At 51.1% G+C, this 25,086-nt stretch overlaps 1 protein-coding gene across 2 annotated transcripts in view; it reads left to right on the top strand.

Moving 5' to 3' along the window:
* LOC112238123 (genetic suppressor element 1) overlaps nucleotides 1-25,086 on the top strand; it is a 470,490-nt gene that overhangs the window by 422,662 nt on the left and 22,742 nt on the right. For both annotated transcript variants that reach the window (XM_042319660.1, XM_042319661.1), the window contains exons 5-7: nucleotides 16,554-16,720; nucleotides 16,948-17,148; nucleotides 19,614-19,793. In XM_042319660.1, coding sequence (XP_042175594.1) covers nucleotides 16,554-16,720; nucleotides 16,948-17,148; nucleotides 19,614-19,793 — 548 coding nt within the window. The remainder of the gene's footprint in view (nucleotides 1-16,553; nucleotides 16,721-16,947; nucleotides 17,149-19,613; nucleotides 19,794-25,086) is intronic.

Here is a 25,086-nt window from a genome sequence, read left to right as displayed (position 1 = left end):
CTCTGTGGTGTAGTGAACAGTCAGTCACATAGCTTTCTGTTACCCTGGAGGACCACTCCTCTGTGGTGTAGTGAACAGTCACAGTCACGTAGGTTTCCATTGCCCTGGAGGACCACCAGTCTGTGGTGTAGTGAACAGTCACAGTCACGTAGGTTTCCATTGCCCTGGAGGACCACCAGTCTGTGGTGTAGTGAACAGTCACAGTCACGTAGGTTTCCATTGCCCTGGAGGACCACCAGTCTGTGGTGTAGTGAACAGTCACAGTCACGTAGGTTTCCATTGCCCTGGAGGACCACCAGTCTGTGGTGTAGTGAACAGTCACAGTCACGTAGGTTTCCATTGCCCTGGAGGACCACCAGTCTGTGGTGTAGTGAACAGTCACAGTCACGTAGGTTTCTGTTACCCTGGAGGACCACCAGTCTGTGGTGTAGTGAACAGTCACAGTCACGTAGGTTTCTGTTGCCCTGGAGGACCACCAGTCTGTGGTGTAGTGAACAGTCAGTCACATAGCTTTCTGTTACCCTGGAGGACCACCAGTCTGTGGTGTAGTGAACAGTCACAGTCACGTAGGTTTCCATTGCCCTGGAGGACCACCAGTCTGTGGTGTAGTGAACAGTCACAGTCACGTAGGTTTCCATTGCCCTGGAGGACCACAAGTCTGTGGTGTAGTGAACAGTCACAGTCACATAGGTTTCCATTGCCCTGGAGGACCACCAGTCTGTGGTGTAGTGAACAGTCACAGTCACATAGGTTTCCATTGCCCTGGAGGACCACCAGTCTGTGGTGTAGTGAACAGTCACAGTCACGTAGGTTTCTGTTGCCCTGGAGGACCACCAGTCTGTGGTGTAGTGAACAGTCACAGTCACGTAGGTTTCTGTTACCCTGGAGGACCACCAGTCTGTGGTGTAGTGAACAGTCACGTCACGTAGGTTTCTGTTGCCCTGGAGGACCACCAGTCTGTGGTGTAGTGAACAGTCACAGTCACGTAGGTTTCTGTTGCCCTGGAGGACCACCAGTCTGTGGTGTAGTGAACAGTCAGTCACATAGCTTTCTGTTACCCTGGAGGACCACCAGTCTGTGGTGTAGTGAACAGTCACAGTCACGTAGCTTTCTGTTACCCTGGAGGACCACCAGTCTGTGGTGTAGTGAACAGTCACAGTCACGTAGGTTTCTGTTGCCCTGGAGGACCACCAGTCTGTGGTGTAGTGAACAGTCACAGTCACATAGGTTTCTGTTGCCCTGGAGGACCACCAGTCTGTGGTGTAGTGAACAGTCACAGTCACCCTGGAGGACCACCAGTCTGTGGTGTAGTGAACAGTCACAGTCACATAGCCCTGGAGGACCACCAGTCTGTGGTGTAGTGAACAGTCACAGTCACGTAGGTTTCCATTGCCCTGGAGGACCACCAGTCTGTGGTGTAGTGAACAGTCACAGTCACGTAGGTTTCTGTTACCCTGGAGGACCACCAGTCTGTGGTGTAGTGAACAGTCACAGTCACGTAGGTTTCCATTGCCCTGGAGGACCACCAGTCTGTGGTGTAGTGAACAGTCACAGTCACGTAGGTTTCCATTGCCCTGGAGGACCACCAGTCTGTGGTGTAGTGAACAGTCACAGTCACGTAGGTTTCCATTGCCCTGGAGGACCACCAGTCTGTGGTGTAGTGAACAGTCACAGTCACATAGGTTTCCATTGCCCTGGAGGACCACCAGTCTGTGGTGTAGTGAACAGTCAGTCACATAGCTTTCTGTTACCCTGGAGGACCACCAGTCTGTGGTGTAGTGAACAGTCAGTCACGTAGCTTTCTGTTACCCTGGAGGACCACCAGTCTGTGGTGTAGTGAACAGTTACCCTGGAGGACCACCAGTCTGTGGTGTAGTGAACAGTCAGTCACGTAGGTTTCTGTTACCCTGGAGGACCACCAGTCTGTGGTGTAGTGAACAGTCAGTCACATAGCTTTCTGTTACCCTGGAGGACCACCAGTCTGTGGTGTGTGAACAGTCAGTCACATAGCTTTCTGTTACCCTGGAGGACCACCAGTCTGTGGTGTAGTGAACAGTCACAGTCACGTAGGTTTCTGTTAGGACCACCAGTCTGTGGTGTAGGACAGTCACACAGTCCACTGTGGTGTAGTGAACAGTCACAGTCACGTAGGTTTCTGTTACCCTGGAGGACCACCAGTCTGTGGTGTAGTGAACAGTCAGTCACATAGCTTTCTGTTACCCTGAGGACCACTCCTCTGTGGTGTAGTGAACAGTCAGTCACATAGCTTTCTGTTACCCTGGAGGACCACCAGTCTGTGGTGTAGTGAACAGTCACAGTCACGTAGGTTTCTGTTACCCTGGAGGACCACCAGTCTGTGGTGTAGTGAACAGTCACAGTCACGTAGGTTTCTGTTACCCTGGAGGACCACCAGTCTGTGGTGTAGTGAACAGTCACGTAGGTTTCTGTTACCCTGGAGGACCACCAGTCTGTGGTGTAGTGAACAGTCACGTAGGTTTCCATTGCCCTGGAGGACCACCAGTCTGTGGTGTAGTGAACAGTCACGTAGGTTTCTGTTACCCTGGAGGACCACCAGTCTGTGGTATGGGCAACAAAGGATGCCTTAGATAATTAATCAACAATTTTAATCTGTTCCTGTTCATTAAGATCTGGCCCGATCTTCATACTGAAGTGGGTGCGGCAGGGGATTTCGTAGCGTGACTCAAGCACTTTCACCATATGTTGAAACCCTTTGTTTTCCACAACAGAGTATGGCCTCATGTCTGCAGCGATAAACGTCCCAATAGATTTGGTGATGGCTTTAGCCTCGTCTGATTCTGCAGCAAAGGGCTGCTTAAATGTCGCGGTGAGAACCCTGACACACCAGGGTGATGACGCTCTAAATGTGTGGCCATGCTGAATGTATTTCCATGATCATATGGCTTTCTTGTGGCATAATACCTACACACAGTAACGGTGTTGTCCACCACCCTTCTTCCGTCATCATATTTGACCTTGGAAGCCAAAATGCTCCAATACATGAGACTTAAATGAAGCGGGAGGCTTTTCCAGTTCTTCAGCTCCTCACTGCCCTTTTCTTCTTCTTTGCTTTTTGCTACGCGACCATCCAGGATTGATTCAACAGGCCCCGTTCACATGAACAGTACACGCAACTGCTTTTTTTAAATCATCCCATCAACCTTCAGGCTTCAGAGTAAAACACAGCATCTGTCTTGTCTTTATCTTTTCACTGCAACTCTGCATCGAGATTTAGGGAATTATGACTTTAAAAAGTTACAGCGGAACTGTATTTCACATTATGATGGTTAAACTTTGCAATTGATACGCGGTTGACATGCGTCCCGAACCGTGGGGGGTGACCAACTACGGTCCGTTACACCACTAGTGAGAGGGGAGGTGAGGGTGAGAGGGGAGGTGAGGGGAGGGTGAAAGGGGAGGTGAGGGGAGGCTGAGAGGAGGGTGAGGGGTGGCGAGGGTGAGAGGAGGGTGAGAGGGAAGGTGAGAGGAGAGGAGAGTGAGAAGAGAGGAGGGTGAGAGGGGAGGCGAGAGGAGTGTGAGAGGAGGGTGAGGGGTGGCGAGGGTCACGTCACGTAGGTTTCTGTTGCCTGGAGGACCACCAGTCTTCAGTCAGTCACGTAGAGAGGAGGGTGAGAGGGAAGGTGAGAGGAGGGTGAGAGGAGGGTGAGAGGGGAGGCGTTACCCTGAGGAGGGTGGTGTAGTGAGGGTGAGAGGGAGGCCAGAGGGGAGGTGAGAGGAGGGTGAGAGGGGTTAGGCGAGGAGGAGGGTGAGAGGGGAGGCGAGATAATTAATGAGAGGGGAGGTTCCTGTTCAGAGGAGGGATGAGAGGGGAGGCGGGGATTTCGAGGTGAGTGCACTTTCAGAGGAGGGTGAGGGTGGCCTCATGGTGAGAGGAGGGTGAGAGAGGTGAAGGTGAGAGGAGGGTGAGAGGAGGGTGAGAGGGAAGGTGAGAGGAGGGTGAGAAATGGGGCCAGGCTGAAGGAGGGCGAGAGGAGGATGAGGGTGAGAGGGGAGGCGAGAGGAGGGCTGAGAGGGGAGGCGAGAGGAGGGTGAGAGGGAGGCGAGAGGAAGGTGAGAGGAGGGTGAGAGGGGAGGTGAGAGGAGAGGCAAGAGTAGGGTGAGAGGAGGGTGAGAGGGAAGATGAGGGAAGATGAGAGGGTGAGAGGGGAGGCGAGAGGAGGTGAGAGGGGGAGGCGAGAGGAGGGTGAGAGGGGAGGCGAGAGGAGGGTGAGGGAGGGTGAGAGGGGAGGCGAGAGGAGGGTGAGAGGGGAGGCGAGAGGAAGGTGAGAGGAGGGTGAGAGGGGAGGTGAGAGGAGAGGCAGGTAGGGTGAGAGGAGGGTGAGAGGGAAGGTGAGGGGTGGAGGGTGAGAGGAGGGTGAGAGGGGAGGCGAGAGGAGGGTGAGAGGGGAGGCGAGAGGAGGGTGAGAGGGAAGGTGAGAGGGGAGGGTGAGAGGGGGTGAGGGGAGGCGAGAGGAGGGTGAGAGGAGGGTGAGAGGAGGGTGAGAGGGAAGGTGAGAGGAGGGTGAGAGGGGAGGTGAGGGAGGCGAGAGGAGGGTGAGAGGGGAGGCGAGAGGAGGGTGAGAGGAGGGTGAGGGGGAGGGTGAGAGGAGGGTGAGAGGAGGGAGGGGAGGCGAGAGGAGGGTGAGAGGAGAGGCAAGAGGAGGGTGAGAGGAGGGTGAGAGGGAAGGTGAGAGGGGAGGCGAGAGGAGGGGTGAGAGGGAGGCGAGAGGGGAGGGGAGAGGGAGAGGGAGAGAGGGGTGAGAGGAGGGTGAGAGGAGAGGCAAGAGGAGGGTGAGAGGAGGGTGAGAGGGAAGGTGAGAGGAGGGTGAGAGGGGAGGGTGAGAGGAGGGTGAGAGGGGAGGCGAGGGAGGGTGAGAGGGGAGGCGAGAGGAGGGTGAGAGGAGGGTGAGAGGAGGGTGAGAGGAGGGTGAGAGGGGAGGCGAGAGGAGGGTGAGAGGGGAGGGAGGCGAGAGGAGGGTGAGAGGGGAGTAGGGTGAGAGGAGGGTGAGAGGGAAGGTGAGAGAGGGTGAGAGGTGAGGGGGTGAGAGGAGGGTGAGAGGGAAGGTGAGAGGGAGGGAGAGAGGGTGAGAGGTGAGGGAGGGTGAGAGGAGGGTGAGAGGAGGGTGAGAGGGAAGGTGAGAGGGGGGTGAGAGGAGGGTGAGAGGGGAGGCGAGAGGAGGGTGAGAGGGGAGGCGAGAGGAAGGTGAGAGGAGGGTGAGAGGAGAGGCAAGAGGAGGGTGAGAGGAGGGTGAGAGGGAAGGTGAGAGGGAGAGGAGAGGCGAGAGGAGGGTGAGGCGGAGGGTGAGGAGAGGGGAGGCGAGAGGAGGTGAGAGGAGGAGAGAGGAGGAGGTGAGAGGTGAGAGGAGGGTGAGGGAGAGGCAAGAGGAGGGTGAGAGGAGGGTGAGAGGGAAGGTGAGAGGAGGGTGAGAGGGGAGGGTGAGAGGAGGGTGAGAGGAGGGTGAGAGGGGAGGCGAGAGGAGGGTGAGAGGAGGGTGAGAGGAGGGTGAGAGGAGGGTGAGAGGGGAGGTGAGAGGGAGGGTGAGAGGAGGGTGAGAGGGGAGGGGAGGCGAGAGGAGGGTGAGAGGGGAGGTGAGATGAGGGTGAGAGGGAAGGTGAGATGAGGGTGAGAGGGAAGGTGAGATGAGGGTGAGAGGGAAGGTGAGAGGAGGGTGAGAGGGAGGTGAGAGGAGGGTGAGAGGAGAGGCAAGAGGAGGGTGAGAGGAGGGTGAGAGGGAAGGTGAGAGGGGAGGCGAGAGGAGGGTGAGAGGGGAGGCGAGAGGAGGGTGAGAGGGGAGGCGAGAGGAAGGTGAGAGGAGGGTGAGAGGAGAGGCAAGAGGAGGGTGAGAGGAGGGTGAGAGGGAAGGTGAGAGGGGAGGCGAGAGGAGGGTGAGAGGGAGGCGAGAGGAGGGTGAGAGGGGAGGCGAGAGGAAGGTGAGAGGAGGGTGAGAGGAGAGGCAAGAGGAGGGTGAGAGGAGGGTGAGAGGGAAGGTGAGAGGAGGGTGAGAGGGGAGGGTGAGAGGAGGGTGAGAGGGGAGGCGAGAGGAGGGTGAGAGGAGGGTGAGAGGGGAGGGTGAGAGGAGGGTGAGAGGAGGGGCGAGAGGGGAGGGTGAGAGGAGGGTGAGAGGGGAGGGGAGGCGAGAGGAGGGTGAGAGGGGAGGTGAGATGAGGGTGAGAGGGAAGGTGAGATGAGGGTGAGAGGAGGGTGAGAGGGAAGGTGAGATGAGGGTGAGAGGAGGGTGAGAGGGGGTGAGAGGGGAGGTGAGATGAGGGTGAGAGGGGAGGCGAGAGGAAGGTGAGAGGAGAGGCAAGAGGAGGGTGAGAGGAGGGTGAGAGGGAAGGTGAGAGGAGGGTGAGAGGGAAGGTGAGAGGAGGGTGAGAGGTGAGGGGCGAGGCGAGGCGAGAGGAGGGTGAGAGGGAAGGTGAGAGGAGGGTGAGAGGGGAGGCGAGTGGAGGGTGAGAGGGGAGGCGAGAGGAGGGTGAGAGGGGAGGCGAGAGGAGGGTGAGAGGGGAGGCGAGAGGAAGGTGAGAGGAGGGTGAGAGGAGAGGCAAGAGGAGGGTGAGAGGAGGGTGAGAGGGGAGGGTGAGAGGAGGGTGAGAGGGTAGGGTGAGAGGAGGGTGAGATGGGAGGTGACGAGAGGTTGAGGCGCGTTGGTATTTTGCTTCAATGACTACCAGAGTTTGTTCCCGCTGCTGCCTGTAATTGCTTTTTAATTGGCCATTTAGATTCATGGCTCCATCAGAGAGGCGTAAATGAGCGCCCTCCCATACGCGGGGTCTCCCACCCCTCACCAGGGGGCTGCCAGGGCCCAGGCTTACACAGAGGGGGCAGCCTGGGTGTGAGGGTGTGTGTGATACACTGTGTGTGTGTTCCACTGTGTTTGTGTGTTCCACTGTGTTTGTGTGGCTAAATCAAAGTATCCGTATCAGATTGTTTTTGTTGCACAGTGAGTCTGAGAAATAAGGGCACATTTTTGGAGTGAAGCCTCCAGCAGGGGTAAAGGTCAGGAAAAGATGGTGTGTGGGGGGGGTCATCCTGTCAGCCCAGCACACAAACAGCAAGAGCAGAGTCCTCCATCATCATTAGAGAGGCCCCTTAGTGACACACATACACACAGCCCAGTAGCAGCAGGCGCCATGCAGTGAGTCTTTTGTCTCTCAGCCTGTGTTTGTCAGACAGTCTCTATTCATCTCTGTTCTGCCTCCTGTCTGCCAGTAAAGTCATCCCAACAGCTCATCAATAGTCTGTGTGTTGTACTGGCTGATTGCTTCTGTTCTGCTGTAGGATGGTTTAGCAGGCTCTGATAACTGGTGTTGTTTCTCATATAGAGAGTAGGAGAGAGGAGAGGGGGGCGGCGGAGGTCGACAGAGAGAGAGAGAGAGGAGTAGAGAGAGGTCTGTGGCTCAGAGGGTGTCAGTGCTCTGTGCTCTAACCCTGCTCTTGTAGACTCCTGTGGACTCTGCAGCCCGGTTTTTGGGGAGGAGGATTTGGGGGGGGTGAATGTTATCCTCCACTCAGACAAAAGACACAGGATGCACAGTCAACCATCCTCTCAACACACACTCAGACACTCACACACTCACGCAGGTTGTAGACAGGCGCTACAGGAGCCTCTTTTATTTTTGCTTTGGCCCAAGAGGCATCTGCTAGCCTCTGAGACTCGACCAAGTCTGTGCGTGTGTGTGTGGGTGCATTCGTGAGTGTGTATGTGTGTGTGTGTAAACAACCTGAGGAGGAGAGATCACCCAATCAATAGCAATAGTGTAACTTGGCCACCAGAGGGCATGTTATTCCATATATTGTTTCTTTCTTTGTTTTAGATACAGTATAACAGCCATTGTACTATAATATAGAGGAATCATTTAGACTCTTTTGACTCATCACATACTCTGCTACTTCTACTGCTGTTACCTGTTACCTAGTCACTTTACCCCTACCTATATGTACAGTTGAAATCAGAAGTTTACATACACTCCAACAATTGATTACAGACAGATTATTTCACTTATAATTCACTGTATCACAATTCCAGTGGGTCAGACGTTTACATACACTAAGTTGACTGTGCCTTTAAACAGCTTGGAAAATTACAGAAAATAATGTAATGGCTTTAGAAGCTTCTGATAGGCTAATTGACATAATTTGAGTCAATTGGAGGTGTACCTGTGGATGTATTTCAAGGCCTACCTTCAAACTCAGTGCCTTTTTGCTTGACATCATGGGAAAATCAAAAGAAATCAGCCAAGACCTCAGAAAGAAATGATAGACCTCCACAAGTCTGATTCGTCCTTGGGAGCAATTTCCAAACACCTAAAGGTACCACGTTCATCTGTACAAACAATAGTACGCAAGTATAAACACCATGGGACCACGCATCCGTCATACCGCTCAGGAAGGAGACGCGTTCTGTCTCCTAGAGATGAACGTACTTTGGTGCGAAAAGTGCAAATCAATCCCAGAACAACAGCAAAGGACCTTGTGAAAATGCTGGAGGAAACAGGTACAAAGTATCTATATCCACAATAAAACGAGTCCTATATTGACATGACCTGAAAGGCCGCTCAGCAAGGAAGAAGCCACTGCTCCAAAACCGCCATAAAAAAGACGGACTACGGTTTGTGACTGCACTTGGGGACAAAGATTGTACTTTCTGGAGAAATGTCCTCTGGTCTGATGAAACAAAAATAGAACTGTTTGGCCATAATGACCATTGTTATGTTTGGAGGGAAAAGGGGGAGGCTTGCAAGCTGAAGATAACCTTCCCAACCGTGAAGAAAGGGGGTGGCAGCATCATGTTATGGGGGTGCTTTGCTGCAGGAGGGACTGGTGCACTTCACAAAATAGATGGCATCATGAGGGAGGAAAATTATGTGGATATATTGTATGTAAACTTCTGACCCACTGGAATTGTGATATAGTGAATTATAAGTGAAATAATCTGTCTGTAAACAACTGTTGGGAAAATTACTTGCACAAAGTAGATGTCTTAACCGACTTGCCAAAACTATAATAAATGTGTGGAGTTGTTGAAAAACGAGTTTTAATGACTCCAACCTAAGTGTATGTAAACTTCTGACTTTAACTGTGAATCAAATAATCATTTTGAAAGGACACATTTTAAAATACCATTTTCAGCATGGCTGCCTGTTATCAACACTATTCAGGCTCATATTAAAACTATGAAAATACATTCTTCCCAACACTCTGTGGGGTCATGATTGAATCCAGATGCATCAGAACAGCCGGATTAGAGGCAGAGAAAACACACAAATCCTCTTTTCCTGGTGGCCCTCTAACAGATGTTGTTTGGTACCATTTCACTGTGGTGACTAGCGAGGAGACAGACAGACAGGCAGGCACTGCCACACCAACGTAGCGTAGCCTCTCTTCTTGATTTACAGGGATATTAGGGGCTAGGCGTGGCTAGCTCTGTTCTCTCTGTGCTAATACGTAATATGGCGCTCAGTGGGAGAAGGGGGAGATGGGCTCTGTGTGGGTGCACGTGTGTGTGGGTGCGTGTGCGTGCGTGTGGATGTGTGTGTGGGTGCGTGTGTATGTGCCTGCGTGCGTGCGTGTGTGTGCGTGGCCGAGATGGGCTAAATGTCAGCAGCCCTGTCACAAATAACAGTAGAGTGCCTGCTAATAGGCAGGTCTGTACTGTCTCCAGACAACCACCGTTTAACATTCCATGGACAGAGATGGAGGAAGAGAGGGAGGGAGGAGGAGGCAGAGGAAGAGAGAGGGTTGAAGGAGGAGGGTGAAGGAGGATGGAGGGGGAGCGGGAGGGAGGAGGAGGCAGAGGAAGAGAGAGGGTTGAAGGAGGGTGGAGGAGGATGGAGGGAGGAGGAGGCAGAGGAAGAGAGAGGGTTGAAGAAGGAGGGTGAAGGAGGAGGCAGAGGAAGTGAGAGGGTTGAAGGAGGGTGGAGGAGGATGGAGGGAGGAGGAGGCAGAGGAAGAGAGGGTTGAAGAAGGAGGGTGAAGGAGGAGGCAGAGGAAGAGAGAGGGTTGAAGGAGGAGGCAGAGGAAGAGAGAGGGTTGAAGGAGGAGGGTGAAGGAGGAGGCAGAGGAAGAGAGAGGGGTGAAGGAGGAGGGAGGGAGGAGGAGGCAGAGGAAGAGAGAGGGTTGAAGAAGAAGGGTGGAGGAGGATGGAGGAAGAGAGGGAGGGGTCTTGCGTTTTCCTGGCCTCTCTGATTTTGAGTTCTTTTGACATATCTGAACCACTTTTCCAGTTGGCTGCTCATCGGGGAGGGAGAGCCCACCTCGCTGACGCTAACACAGCCATTAGGGCAGTAGGGGGGACTAGGGAAACGGGGCTTGGCGTGGGGGTTTGGGGCGAGGGATAGGGACAGGGGCCACTCTGCCTGGCTGCTCAGTGAAGCATGTTTAACAACGAGGGGCAAATATTAGAGGCATTTAATATGAACTGTTAGTGCATTAGTGTCACCCCGGGTCATTGGCTGAGGGGGTGGGGGTAATGGTTTGAAGGGGTGAGCATAATGGGACAGGTGGTAGGGGTAAATGGAACTAAATGGGTTGTGTTTTCTCAGTGACAGTGGAAAGAGACACACACACACACACTCACACACATACTGTACACACACACAAACATACTATACACACACACACAGTGATGTAGAAAAGCCTCCCTCTATTCCCAGGGATCCTTGGGGTTAATTTAGCAGGACAGCTTCCTCCCTCCTTCCCCTGCCTTTGTCAGTGTTTTAATGGCAACTGTACCCTAGCTCTTACCTCACCTATTATCTGGTGTGGGGTGAGGAGGGACCAGATGAGAGGGAATAACCACTCTCATCCCTGGACATTCTCTACCATCATCCTCTACCCACTTCCTTCTCTCTGTTCCGTTTCTCTCCAAGAGCCCTCACATGGTGCTTTTCTCCCTCTCCCTCTCTCCATACCCTGGACTAAATGCTGCTTTTCTCCCTCTCTCCATACCCTGGACTAAATGCTGCTTTTCTCCCTCTCTCCATACCCTGGACTAAATGCTGCTTTTCTCCCTCTCTCCATACCCTGGACTAAATGCTGCTCTTCTCCCTCTCCATACCCTGGACTAAATGTTGCTCTTCTCCCTCCCCCTCTCTCTATACCCTGAACTAAATGCTGCTCTTCTCACTCTCCATACCCTGGACTAAATGTAGCTCTTCTCCCTCCCCTCTCTCCATACCCTGGACAAAATGCTGCTCTTCTCCCTCCCCTCTCTCCATACCCTGGACAAAATGCTGCTATTCTCCCTCTCCATACCCTGGACTAAATGCTGCTCTTCTCCCTCTCCATACCCTGAACTAAATGTTGCTCTTCTCCCTCTCCATACCCTGGACTAAATGTTGCTCTTCTCCCTCCCCCTCTCTCCATACCCTGGACTAAATGTTGCTCTTCTCCCTCCCCCTCTCCATACCCTGGACTAAATGCTGCTCTTCTCCCTCCCCCTCTCTCCATACCCTGGACTAAATGCTGCTCTTCTCCCTCTCCATACCCTGGACTAAATGTTGCTCTTCTCCCTCCCCCTCTCTCCATACCCTGGACTAAATGCTGCTCTTCTCCCTCCCCCTCTCTCCATACCCTGGACTAAATGCTGCTCTTCTCCCTCTCTCCATACCTTGGACTAAATGTTGCTCTTCTCCCTCCCCCTCTCTCCATACCCTGGACTAAATTTTGCTCTTCTCCCTCCCCCTCTCTCCATACCCTGGACTAAATGCTGCTCTTCTCCCTCCCCTCTCTCCATACCCTGGACTAAATGCTGCTCTTCTCCCTCTCTCCATACCCTGGACTAAATGCTGCTCTTCTCCCTTCCCCTCTCTCCATACCCTGGACTAAATGCTGCTCTTCTCCCTCTCCATACCCTGGACTAAATGCTGCTCTTCTCCCTCCCCCTCTCTCCATGCCTTGGACTAAATGCTGCTCTTCTCCCTCTCCATACCCTGGACTAAATGTTGCTCTTCTCCCTCCCCCTCTCTCCATACCCTGGACTAAATGTTGCTCTTCTCCCTCCCCCTCTCTCCATACCCTGGACTAAATGTTGCTCTTCTCCCTCCCCCTCTCTCCATACCCTGGACTAAATGTTGCTCTTCTCCCTCCCCCTCTCTCCATACCCTGGACTAAATGCTGCTCTTCTCCCTCTCCATATCCTGGACTAAATGTTGCTCTTCTCCCTCCCCCTCTCTCCCATACCCTGAACTAAATGCTGCTCTTCTCCCTCTCCATACCCTGGACTAAATGTTGCTCTTCTCCCTCCCCCTCTCTCCATACCCTGGACTAAATGTTGCTCTTCTCCCTCCCCCTCTCCATACCCTGGACTAAATGCTGCTCTTCTCCCTCTCCATACCCTGGACTAAATGTTGCTCTTCTCCCTCCCCCTCTCTCCATACCCTGAACTAAATTTTGCTCTTCTCCCTCTCCATACCCTGGACTAAATGTTGCTCTTCTCCCTCCCCCTCTCTCCATACCCTGGACTAAATTTTGCTCTTCTCCCTCCCCTCTCTCCATACCCTGGAATAAATGCTGCTCTTCTCCCTCCCCCTCTCTCCATACCCTGGACTAAATGCTGCTCTTCTCCCTCCCCCTCCTCCATACCCTGGACTAAATGCTGCTCTTCTCCCTCTCCATACCCTGGACTAAATGCTGCTCTTCTCCCTCCCCTCTCTCCATACCATGGACTAAATGCTGCTCTTCTCCCTCTCCATACCCTGGACTAAATGTTGCTCTTCTCCCTCCCCTCTCTCCATACCCTGGACTAAATTTTGCTCTTCTCCCTCCCCCTCTCTCCATACCCTGGAATAAATGCTGCTCTTCTCCCTCCCCCTCTCTCCATACCCTGGACTAAATGCTGCTCTTCTCCCTCCCCCTCTCTCCATACCCTGGACTAAATGCTGCTCTTCTCCCTCTCCATACCCTGGACTAAATGTTGCTCTTCTCCCTCCCCCCTCTCTCCATACCCTGGACTAAATGTTGCTCTTCTCCCTCCCCCTCTCCATACCCTGGACTAAATGCTGCTCTTCTCCCTCCCCCTCTCTCCATACCCTGGACTAAATGCTGCTCTTCTCCCTCTCCATACCCTGGACTAAATGTTGCTCTTCTCCCTCCCCCTCTCCATACCCTGGACTAAATGCTGCTCTTCTCCCTCCCCCTCTCTCCATACCCTGGACTAAATGCTGCTCTTCTCCCTCTCTCCATACCTTGGACTAAATGTTGCTCTTCTCCCTCCCCCTCTCCATACCCTGGACTAAATTTTGCTCTTCTCCCTCCCCTCTCTCCATACCCTGGACTAAATGCTGCTCTTCTCCCTCCCCCTCTCTCCATACCCTGGACTAAATGCTGCTCTTCTCCCTCTCTCCATACCCTGGACTAAATGCTGCTCTTCTCCCTCCCCCTCTCTCCATACCCTGGACTAAATGCTGCTCTTCTCCCTCTCCATACCCTGGACTAAATGCTGCTCTTCTCCCTCCCCCTCTCTCCATACCCTGGACTAAATGCTGCTCTTCTCCCTCTCCATATCCTGGACTAAATGTTGCTCTTCTCCCTCCCCCTCTCTCCATACCCTGAACTAAATGCTTTTCTCCCTCTCCATACCCTGGACTAAATGTTGCTTTCTCCCTCCCCCTCTCTCCATACCCTGGACTAAATGTTGCTCTTCTCCCTCCCCTCCATACCCTGGACTAAATGTTGCTCTTCTCCCTCCCCCTCTCTCCATACCCTGGACTAAATGCTGCTCTTCTCCCTCTCCATATCCTGGACTAAATGTTGCTCTTCTCCCTCCCCCTCTCTCCATACCCTGAACTAAATGCTGCTCTTCTCCCTCTCCATACCCTGGACTAAATGTTGCTCTTCTCCCTCCCCCTCTCTCCATACCCTGGACTAAATGTTGCTCTTCTCCCTCCCCCTCTCTCCATACCCTGGACTAAATGCTGCTCTTCTCCCTCTCCATACCCTGGACTAAATGTTGCTCTTCTCCCTCCCCCTCTCTCCATACCCTGAACTAAATTTTGCTCTTCTCCCTCTCCATACCCTGGACTAAATGTTGCTCTTCTCCCTCCCCCTCTCTCCATACCCTGGACTAAATTTTGCTCTTCTCCCTCCCCCTCTCTCCATACCCTGGAATAAATGCTGCTCTTCTCCCTCCCCCTCTCTCCATACCCTGGACTAAATGCTGCTCTTCTCCCTCCCCTCTCTCCATACCCTGGACTAAATGCTGCTCTTCTCCCTCTCCATACCCTGGACTAAATGCTGCTCTTCTCCCTCCCCCTCTCTCCATACCATGGACTAAATGCTGCTCTTCTCCCTCTCCATACCCTGGACTAAATGCTGATCTTCTCCCTCCCCCTCTCTCCATACCCTGGACTAAATGCTGCTCTTCTCCCTCTCCATACCCTGGACTAAATGTTGCTCTTCTCCCTCCCCCTCTCTCCATACCCTGGACTAAATGTTGCTCTTCTCCCTCCCCCTCTCTCCATACCCTGGACTAAATGCTGCTCTTCTCCCTCTCCATACCCTGGACTAAATGTTGCTCTTCTCCCTCCCCTCTCTCCATACCCTGAACTAAATTTTGCTCTTCACCCTCTCCATACCCTGGACTAAATGTTGCTCTTCTCCCTCCCCCTCTCTCCATACCCTGGACTAAATTTTGCTCTTCTCCCTCCCCCTCTCTCCATACCCTGGAATAAATGCTGCTCTTCTCCCTCCCCTCTCTCCATACCCTGGACTAAATGCTGCTCTTCTCCCTCTCCATACCCTGGACTAAATGCTGTTCTTCTCCCTCCCCCTCTCTCCATACCATGGACTAAATGCTGCTCTTCTCCCTCTCCATACCCTGGACTAAATGCTGCTCTTCTCCCTCCCCCTCTCTCCATACCCTGGACTAAATGCTGCTCTTCTCCCTCTCCATACCCTGGACTAAATGCTGCTCTTCTCCCTCCCCCTCTCTCCATACCTTGGACTAAATGCTGCTCTTCTCCCTCTCCATACCCTGGACTAAATGTTGCTCTTCTCCCTCCCCTCTCTCCATACCCTGGACTAAATGTTGCTCTTCTCCCTCCCCCTCTCTCCATACCCTGGACTAAATGTTGCTCTTCTCCCTCCCCCTCTCTCCATACCCTGGACTAAATGCTGCTCTTCTCCCTCTCCATACCCTGGACTAAATGTTGCTCTTCTCCCTCCCCCTCTTTCCATACCCTGAACTAAATGCTGCTCTTCTCCCTCTCCATACCCTGGACTAAATGTTGCTCTTCTCCCTCCCCCTCTCTCCATACCCTGGACTAAATGTTGCTCTTCTCCCTCCCCCTCTCTCCATACCCTGGACTAAATGCTGCTCTTCTCCCTCTCCATACCCTGGACTAAATGTTGCTCTTCTCCCTCCCCTCTCTCCATACCCTGAACTAAATTTTGCTCTTCTCCCTCTCCATACCCTGGACTAAATGTTGCTCTTCTCCCTCCCCCTCTCTCCATACCCTGGACTAAATTTTGCTCTTCTCCCTCCCCTCTCTCCATACCCTGGAATAAATGCTGCTCTTCTCCCTCCCCTCTCTCCATACCTTGGACTAAATGCTGCTCTTCTCCCTCCCCTCTCTCCATACCCTGGACTAAATGCTGCTCTTCTCCCTCTCCATACCCTGGACTAAATGCTGCTCTTCTCCCTCCCCTCTCTCCATACCATGGACTAAATGCTGCTCTTCTCCCTCTCCATACCCTGGACTAAATGCTGCTGTGTGTGTGTGTGTGTGTGTGTGTGTGTGTGTGTGTGTGTGTGTGTGTGTGTGTGTGTGTGTGTGTGTGTGTGTGTGTGTGTGTGTGTGAAACACAGAGGGTATTTGTATGTGAGAGAGAAACACAGAGGGTATTTGTATGTGAGAGAGAAACACAGAGGGTATTTGTATGTGAGAGAGAAACACAGAGGGTATTTGTATGTGAGAGAGAGAGAGAGAGAGAATGCTGTGGACTTTGTTTTCACCGCCAGTTGATGTTCTAGCATGGCTCATCTCTAGATACACACACTCCTGCTCTGTTGTCAGGATCACAGTCAGTGTGCTGGGTAGAGGAGGCTCAGACTACTGCTTCAGTGTCTCTAATGACATCATATGTCCTGAACAAGACTGTTTCCATCTGTGAAGTAAGAGAACAGTAGCAGCAGTAGAGGATGTGATGCAGTGTAAAGGAGCTTGTGTCTGCTTGGTGCTGAGGAATGTCTGTGACTGTTGATTTTCCTCCATTTCACGGTGTCCTCTTCAGAGAGCAGATGACTAGCCTTGCTTAGAATGACGAGAGCTCTCCATTTCTGTGTGTTTCCAGGAAGAGAGAAGGGAAGGAGGCAGCAGGAGATGGAGAGAGGGGCCTATTCTTCCCTCCTCTCATCCCCAGGATGTGGTCCATGTGTGTGGACAACCGTGTCGGTCACAGGCCCCCGGGAACAATTACTAAGACTGTGCTTCTCCCTCTCTCCCTCTCCTCTCCCTCCCCTCTCGCTTTCTCTCTCCCTCTCGCTCTCTCTCTCCCTCTCTCCCTCCCCTCTCGCTCTCTCTCTTTCTCTCAGGCTGACTCGGGCCCTCGTGGGGTCAGTAGGGAGCGTCTGGGAGCAGAGGCGCCCCACCAGCAGGAGAAAGGTGGCCCCTCAGTCCCTGCTCACCTCATAGGAAACCCCTATGCCTTTGGCCTGAGCCCCGGTGCTGTCATGCAGGACGCACGCTTCCAGCCCCTCAAGTCAGTAACACTGCCTGTACAGTACAGCGCTGACAGTACACTCTGTCCTACTCTGTCTTTTATAAGGTGTATTTATAATGATCAAATACAATTAACTAAGTAAATCCCCTCGCTTCCTATTCCCCTCCCTCCTTCTCTTCCTCCTCTCCCTACCCCTCATCTTCCTTCATTATTCCTATATACTTCCTTCCCTCTCTCCCTCTCCTCCCTCCCTCTCCTCTCACCAGTCTGCCCAGGCAGCTGCCCCATGGAGTGCCCCCTGGTGGTGTACCAGAGGAGTACCTGCGGGGGTTCCGCCCCTACGCCACGGCCGAGGACCTCCGCATGTCTTCTGGACTGCCCCTGGGCCTGGACCCCGCCACCGCCGCCGCAGCCGCCGCCTACTACCATCCCTCCTACCTGCCACATCCCTCCTTCGCCCCCTACAGGTGAGTCAGGATAACACTCGTCGATCAGCACCAAGGCTGCTACTGCTAGGTAGGGGTGCTAACCGAACCTTTGAATTGCCTCTAGTCTTTGGTACTCTTTCAGTTTCCAGTGCTTGCTAACACTCAAGGCTTGGGATAAAAACATGCTAGCTAGTGTTTGATGTTGTTGTCAGTGGCTATTACCTCCAGGGATGCTGAAGACAGCACCAGTTAGCCTCTAGTCCTGTTTTCTGTGGACAGACAGTGTGATGACAAGGCATAGAATTGATGGAGACGGGTAGTGCTTAGTTATAATTCGATCCTGTCGTTTGCGGGCGTGTGTGTGTGTGTGTGGGGGGGGGGGTGTGCTGTTTGCTGTAGGCTGTGGGACAGGGTGCATGACCGTGCTATGTCAACAGCACAGCAGGATGAAAGGAGGGCAGAAGCCATCACACACAGCCCAGTAATGGAGTTAATGAGGAGATGAGCCACGCAGAGACAGACAGACACAGACATCAGACTGACAACACACACACACACACATTTGCTCACTCTTTCTCTCTCTCATCCACAAACACACACACACACACCTTTTCTCTCATTCTTTCTCTCCCTCTCTCTCGCTCTCACTCGCTCTCTCTGAAACACACACATCCAAAGAGAGTGAAGTGTGGCTGCTGTCAGCAGTGTGCTGTGTGGGGTTGATTGAGGTTATTTGACAGGTTGGCTGACCCTCTAATGCCCCCTCCCATGGAGAGACACAGCTCAGGTTAATGATGTAAACACTGGTTAACTGGGACACTCACTGTTATATTCTCTCTCACTCTCTCTCCCTTTCAACTCCGTCCTCTCCATCACTGTCTCTCTCCCTCTCTATCTTTCCTTTCAACTCCCTCCTCTCCATCGCTCTGTCTCTCTCTCTCCCTCTCTATCTTTCCTTTCAACTCCCTCTTCTCCATCACTCTGTCTCTCTCTCTCCCTCTCTATCTTTCCTTTCAACTCCCTCCTCTCCATCGCTCTGTCTCTCTCACTCTCTCTCCCTTTCAATTCCCTCCTCTCCATCGCTCTGTCTCTCTCTCTCCCTCTCTATCTTTCCTTTCAACTCCCTCCTCTCCATCGCTCTCTCTCTCCCTCTCTATCTTTCCTTTCAACTCCCTCCTCTCCATCGCTCACCCTCTCTCCCTCTCTATCTTTCCTTTCAACTCCCTCCTCTCCATCGCTCTGTCTCTCCCCTCTCTATCTTTCCTTTCAACTCCCTCCTCTCCATCACTCTGTCTCTCTCCCTCTCTATCTTTCCTTTCAACCCTCTCCTCTCCATCGCTCTGTCTCTCTCCCTCTCTATCTTTCCTTTCAACTCCCTCCTCTCCATCGCTCTGTCTCTCTCCCTCTCTATCTTTCCTTTCAACTCCCTCCTCTCCATCGCTCACCCTCTCTCCCTCTCTATCTTTCCTTTCAACTCCCTCCTCTCCATCGCTCTGTCTCTCGCCCTCTCTATCTTTCCTTTCAACTCCCTCCTCTCCATCACTCTGTCTCTCTCCCTCTCTATCTTTCCTTTCAACCCTCTCCTCTCCATCGCTCTGTCTCTCTCCCTCTCTATCTTTCCTTTCAACTCCCTCCTCTCCATCGCTCTGTCTCTCTCCCTCTCTATCTTTCCTTTCAACTCCCTCCTCTCCATCGCTCTGTCTCTCTCCCTCTCTCTTTCCTTTCAACTCCCTCTCTTCGCTCTGTCTTTCATCTTTCCTTTCACTCCCTCCTCTCCATCGCTCTGTCTCTCTCTCTCCCTCTCTCTTTCCTTTCAACTCCCTCCTCTCCATCGCTCTGTCTCTCTCCCTCTCTATCTTTCCTTTCAACTCTCTCCTCTCCATCGCTCTGTCTCTCTCCTCTCTATCTTTCCTTTCAACTCCCTCCTCTCCATCGCTCTGTCTCTCTCTCTCCCTCTCTCTTTCCTTTCAACTCCCTCCTCTCCATCGCTCTGTCTCTCTCCCTCTCTATCTTTCCTTTCAACTCCCTCCTCTCCATCGCTCTGTCTCTCTCTCTCCCTCTCTCTTTCCTTTCAACTCCCTCCTCTCCATCGCTCTGTCTCTCTCTCTCCCTCTCTATCTTTCCTTTCAACTCCCTCCTCTCCATCGCTCTGTCTCTCTCCCTCTCTATCTTTCCTTTCAACTCTCTCCTCTCCATCGCTCTGTCTCTCTCCCTCTCTATCTTTCCTTTCAACTCTGTCTCTCTCTCTCTCCATCCCTCCTCTCCATCGCTCTGTCTCTCTCCCCTCTATCTTTCCTTTCAACTCCCTCCTCTCCATCCTGTCTCTCTCCCTCTCTATCTTTCCTTTCAACTCTCTCCTCTCCATCGCTCTGTCTCTCTCCCTCTCCTTTCCTTTCAACTCCCTCCTCTCCATCGCTCTGTCTCTCTCCCTCTCTATCTTTCCTTTCAACTCCCTTCTCTCTGTTGTTCTCCTCCCCCCCCCCCCCTCTCTCTCTCTCTCTCAGGATGGATGATCCATTCTGTCTATCAGCTCTGAGGTCACCGTTCTACCATCTCCAAGGAGGGGGAGGCCTGCCCCCCCTGCACCCCTCTGCTGTCCACATGCACCTGCAGGGGGTCCGCTACCCTGGGGACCTCACACATGCCTCACTGTCCGCTCTGCAGTCTGAGAGACTGTCTGAAAGGTACTGTCTTCTTCTACACTCTCATACATACACACACAAACACACACATATAGTGTACACACACATACATACACATATAGTGTACACACACATACATAAACATACAGTGGGGCAAAAAAGTATTTAGTCAGCCACCAATTGTGCAAGTTCTCCCACTTAAAAAGATGAGAGAGGCCTGTAATTTTCATCATAGGTACACTTCAACTATGACAGACAAAATGAGAGAAAAAAATCCAGAAAATCACATTGTAGGATTTTTTATGAATTTATTTGCAAATTATGGTGGAAAATAAGTATTTGGTCAATAACAAAAGTTTATCTCAATACTTTATTATATACCCTTTGTTGGCAATGACAGAGGTCAAATGTCTTCTGTAAGTCTTCACAAGGTTTTCACACACTGTTGCTGGTATTTTGGCCCATTCCTCCATGCAGATCTCCTCTAGAGCAGTGATGTTTTGGGGCTGTTGCTGGGAAACACGGACTTTCAACTCCCTCCAAAGATTTTCTATGGGGTTGAGATCTGGAGACTGGCTAGGCCAGGTTGTGGACAGGTGTCTTTTATACTGATAACAAGTTCAAACAGGTGCCATTAATACAGGTAACGAGTGGAGGACAGAGGAGCCTCTTAAAGAAGAAGTTACAGGTCTGTGAGAGCCAGAAATCTTGCTTGTTTGTAGGTGACCAAATACTTATTTTCCACCATAATTTGCAAATAAATTCACAAAAAAATCCTACAATGTGATTTTCTGGATTTTTTTCTCTCATTTTGTCTGTCATAGTTGAAGTGTACCTATGATGAAAATTACAGGCCTCTCTCATCTTTTTAAGTGGGAGAACTTGCACAATTGGTGGCTGACTAAATACTTGTTTGCCCCACTGTATAGTGTACACACACATACATACACACACATACATACACATATAGTGTACACACATACATACACATATAGTGTACACACACATACATACACATATAGTGTACACACTCATACATACACACACATACATACACATATAGTGTACACACACACCTAAGGGGAAATTGTCTGTTTGATTTTTTAAATAAGTCTTTCAATGTCTTTCTGAGTGTTGTAATGGTCAGCTATAATAATGCTCTGTCTTTCTTCTCTCTCTTTACATCTAATTCCTTCTCTCTTCCCTTATGGCTCTCTCTCCTTCTCTCTTCCCTAATGTCTCTCTCTCCTTCTCTCTTCCCTTATGTCTCTCTCTCCTTCTCTCTTCCCTTATGTCTCTCTCTCCTTCTCTCTTCCCTTATGTCTCTCTCTCCTTCTCTCTTCCCTTATGTCTCGCTCTTCACTTATGTCTCTCTCTCCTTCCCTTATGTCTCTCTCCTTCTCCTTCTCTCTTCCCTTATGTCTCTCACTCCTCTCTCTTCTCTAATGTCTCTCTCTCCTTCTCTCTTCCCTAATGTCTCTCTCTCCTTCTCTCTTCCCTTATGTCTCTCTCTCCTTCTCTCTTCCCTTATGTCTCTCTCTCCTTCTCTCTTCCCTTATGTCTCTCTCTCCTTCTCTCTTCCCTAATGTCTCTCTCTCCTTCTCTCTTCCCTTATGTCTCTCTCTCCTTCTCTCTTCCCTAATGTCTCTCTCTCCTTCTCTCTTCCCTAATGTCTCTCTCTCCTTCTCTCTTCCCTAATGTCTCTCTCTCCTTCTCTCTTCCCTAATGTCTCTCTCTCCTTCTCTCTTCCCTAATGTCTCTCTCTCCTTCTCTCTTCCCTTATGTCTCTCTCTCCTTCTCTCTTCCCTTATGTCTCTCCTTCTCTCTTCCCTTATGTCTCTCTCTTCCCTTATGTCTCTCTCTCCTTCTCTCTTCCCTTATGTCTCTCTCTCCTTCTCTCTTCCCTAATGTCTGTCTCTCCTTCTCTCTTCCCTAATGTCTGTCTCTCCTTCTCTCTTCCCTAATGTCTCTCTCTCCTTCTCTCTTACCTTATGTCTCTCTCTCCTTCTCTCTTCCCTAATGTCTCTCTCTCCTTCTCTCTTCCCTTATGTCTCTCTCTCCTTCTCTCTTCCCTAATGTCTCTCTCTCCTTCTCTCTTCCCTTATGTCTCTCTCCTTCTCTCTTCCCTTATGTCTCTCTCTTCCCTTATGTCTCTCTCTCTCCTTCTCTCTTCCCTTATGTCTCTCACTCCTCTCTCTTCCCTAATGTCTCTCTCTCCTTCTCTCTTCCCGAATGTCTGTCTCTCCTTCTCTCTTCCCGAATGTCTGTCTCTCCTTCTCTCTTCCCTAATGTCTCTCTCCCTCTCTCTTCTCTTGTCTCTCTCTCCTTCTCTCTTCCCTTATGTCTCTCTCTCCTTCTCTCTTCCCTTATGTCTCTCTCCTTCTCTCTTCCTTATGTCTCTCTCTTCCCTAATGTCTCTCTCTCCTTCTCTCTTCCCTAATATCTCTCTCTCCTTCTCTCTTCCCGAATGTCTCTCTCTCCTTCTCTCTTCCCTTATGTCTCTCTCCTTCTCTCTTCCTTATGTCTCTCTCTTCCCTTATGTCTCTCTCTCCTTCTCTCTTCCCTAATGTCTCTCTCTCCTTCTCTCTTCCCTAATGTCTCTCTCTCCTTCTCTCTTCCCGAATGTCTCTCTCTCCTTCTCTCTTCCCTAATGTCTCTCTCTCCTTCTCTCTTCCCTTATGTCTCTCTCTCCTTCTCTCTTCCCTTATGTCTCTCTCTCCTTCTCTCTTCCCTTATGTCTCTCTCTCCTTCTCTCTTCCCTTATGTCTCTCTCCTTCTCTCTTCCTTATGTCTCTCTTTCCCTAATGTCTCTCTCTCCTTCTCTCTTCCCTAATATCTCTCTCTCCTTCTCTCTTCCCTAATGTCTCTCTCTCCTTCTCTCTTCCCTAATGTCTCTCTCTCCTTCTCTCTTCCCTAATGTCTCTCTCTCCTTCTCTCTTCCCTAATGTCTCTCTCTCCTTCTCTCTTCCCTATTGTCTCTCTCTCCTTCTCTCTTCCCTAATGTCTCTCTCTCCTTCTCTCTTCCCTTATGTCTCTCTCTCCTTCTCTCTTCCCTATGTCTCTCTCTCCTTCTCTCTTCCCTAATGTCTCTCTCTCCTTCTCTCTTCCCTAATGTCTCTCTCCCTTCTCTTCCCTAATTTCTCTCTCTCCTTCTCTCTCCTTCTCTCTTCCCTTATGTCTCTCTCTCCTTCTCTCTTCCCTTATGTCTCTCTCTCCTTCTCTCTTCCCTTATGTCTCTCTCTTCTCTCTTCCTTATGTCTCTCTCTTCCCTAATGTCTCTCTCTCCTTCTCTCTTCCCTAATATCTCTCTCTCCTTCTCTCTTCCCTTATGTCTCTCTCTCCTTCTCTCTTCCCTTATGTCTCTCTCTCTTCTCTCTTCCCTAATGTCTGTCTCTCCTTCTCTCTTCCCTAATGTCTGTCTCTCCTTCTCTCTTCCCTTATGTCTCTCTCTCCTTCTCTCTTCCCTATTGTCTCTCTCTCCTTCTCTCTTCCCTAATGTCTCTCTCTCCTTCTCTCTTCCCTAATGTCTCTCTCTCCTTCTCTCTTCCCTAATTTCTCTCTCTCCTTCTCTCTTCCCTAATGTCTCTCTCTCCTTCTCTCTTCCCTTGTCTCTCTCTCCTTCTCTCTTCCCTTATGTCTCTCTCTCCTTCTCTCTTCCCTAATGTCTCTCTCTCCTTCTCTCTTCCCTTGTCTCTCTCTCCTTCTCTCTTCCCTTATGTCTCTCTCTCCTTCTCTCTTCCCTAATGTCTCTCTCTCCTTCTCTCTTCCCTTGTCTCTCTCTCCTTCTCTCTTCCCTTATGTCTCTCTCTCCTTCTCTTCCCTTGTCTCTCTCTCCTTCTCTCTTCCCTTATGTCTCTCTCTCCTTCTCTCTTCCTTATGTCTCTCTCTTCCCTAATGTCTCTCTCTCCTTCTCTCTTCCCTAATATCTCTCTCTCTTCTCTCTTCCCGAATGTCTCTCTCTCCTTCTCTCTTCCCTTATGTCTCTCTCCTTCTCTCTTCCTTATGTCTCTCTCTTCCCTTATGTCTCTCTCTCCTTCTCTCTTCCCTAATGTCTCTCTCTCCTTCTTCTTCCCTAATGTCTCTCTCTCCTTCTCTCTTCCCGAATGTCTCTCTCTCCTTCTCTCTTCCCTAATGTCTCTCTCTCCATCTCTCTTCCCTTATGTCTCTCTCTCCTTCTCTCTTCCCTAATGTCTCTCTCTCCTTCTCTCTTCCCTTATGTCTCTCTCTCCTTCTCTCTTCCCTTATGTCTCTCTCCTTCTCTCTTCCTTATGTCTCTCTCTTCCCTAATGTCTCTCTCTCCTTCTCTCTTCCCTAATATCTCTCTCTCCTTCTCTCTTCCCTAATGTCTCTCTCTCCTTCTCTCTTCCCTAATGTCTCTCTCTCCTTCTCTCTTCCCTAATGTCTCTCTCTCCTTCTCTCTTCCCTTATGTCTCTCTCTCCTTCTCTCTTCCCTTATGTCTCTCTCCTTCTCTCTTCCTTATGTCTCTCTCTTCCCTAATGTCTCTCTCTCTTCTCTCTTCCCTAATATCTCTCTCTCCTTCTCTCTTCCCTTATGTCTCTCTCTCTTCTCTCTTCCCTTATGTCTCTCTCTCCTTCTCTCTTCCCTAATGTCTGTCTCTCCTTCTCTCTTCCCTAATGTCTGTCTCTCCTTCTCTCTTCCCTTATGTCTCTCTCTCCTTCTCTCTTCCCTATTGTCTCTCTCTCCTTCTCTCTTCCCTAATGTCTCTCTCTCCTTCTCTCTTCCCTAATGTCTCTCTCTCCTTCTCTCTTCCCTAATGTCTCTCTCCTTCTCTCTTCCCTAATGTCTCTCTCTCCTTCTCTCTTCCCTAATGTCTCTCTCTCCTTCTCTCTTCCCTTATGTCTCTCTCTCCTTCTCTCTTCCCTAATGTCTCTCTCTCCTTCTCTCTTCCCTTGTCTCTCTCTCCTTCTCTCTTCCCTTATGTCTCTCTCTCCTTCTCTCTTCCCTAATGTCTCTCTCTCCTTCTCTCTTCCCTTGTCTCTCTCTCCTTCTCTCTTCCCTTATGTCTCTCTCTCCTTCTCTCTTCCCTTGTCTCTCTCTCCTTCTCTCTTCCCTTATGTCTCTCTCTCCTTCTCTCTTCCTTATGTCTCTCTCTTCCCTAATGTCTCTCTCTCCTTCTCTCTTCCCTAATATCTCTCTCTCCTTCTCTCTTCCCGAATGTCTCTCTCTCCTTCTCTCTTCCCTTATGTCTCTCTCCTTCTCTCTTCCTTATGTCTCTCTCTTCCCTTATGTCTCTCTCTCCTTCTCTCTTCCCTAATGTCTCTCTCTCCTTCTCTCTTCCCTAATGTCTCTCTCTCCTTCTCTCTTCCCGAATGT

Source organism: Oncorhynchus tshawytscha, unplaced genomic scaffold (assembly GCF_018296145.1).
Source record: "Oncorhynchus tshawytscha isolate Ot180627B unplaced genomic scaffold, Otsh_v2.0 Un_scaffold_4_pilon_pilon, whole genome shotgun sequence".
NCBI lineage: Eukaryota > Metazoa > Chordata > Actinopteri > Salmoniformes > Salmonidae > Oncorhynchus > Oncorhynchus tshawytscha.
This window is presented reverse-complemented; position numbering and strand designations above follow the sequence as displayed.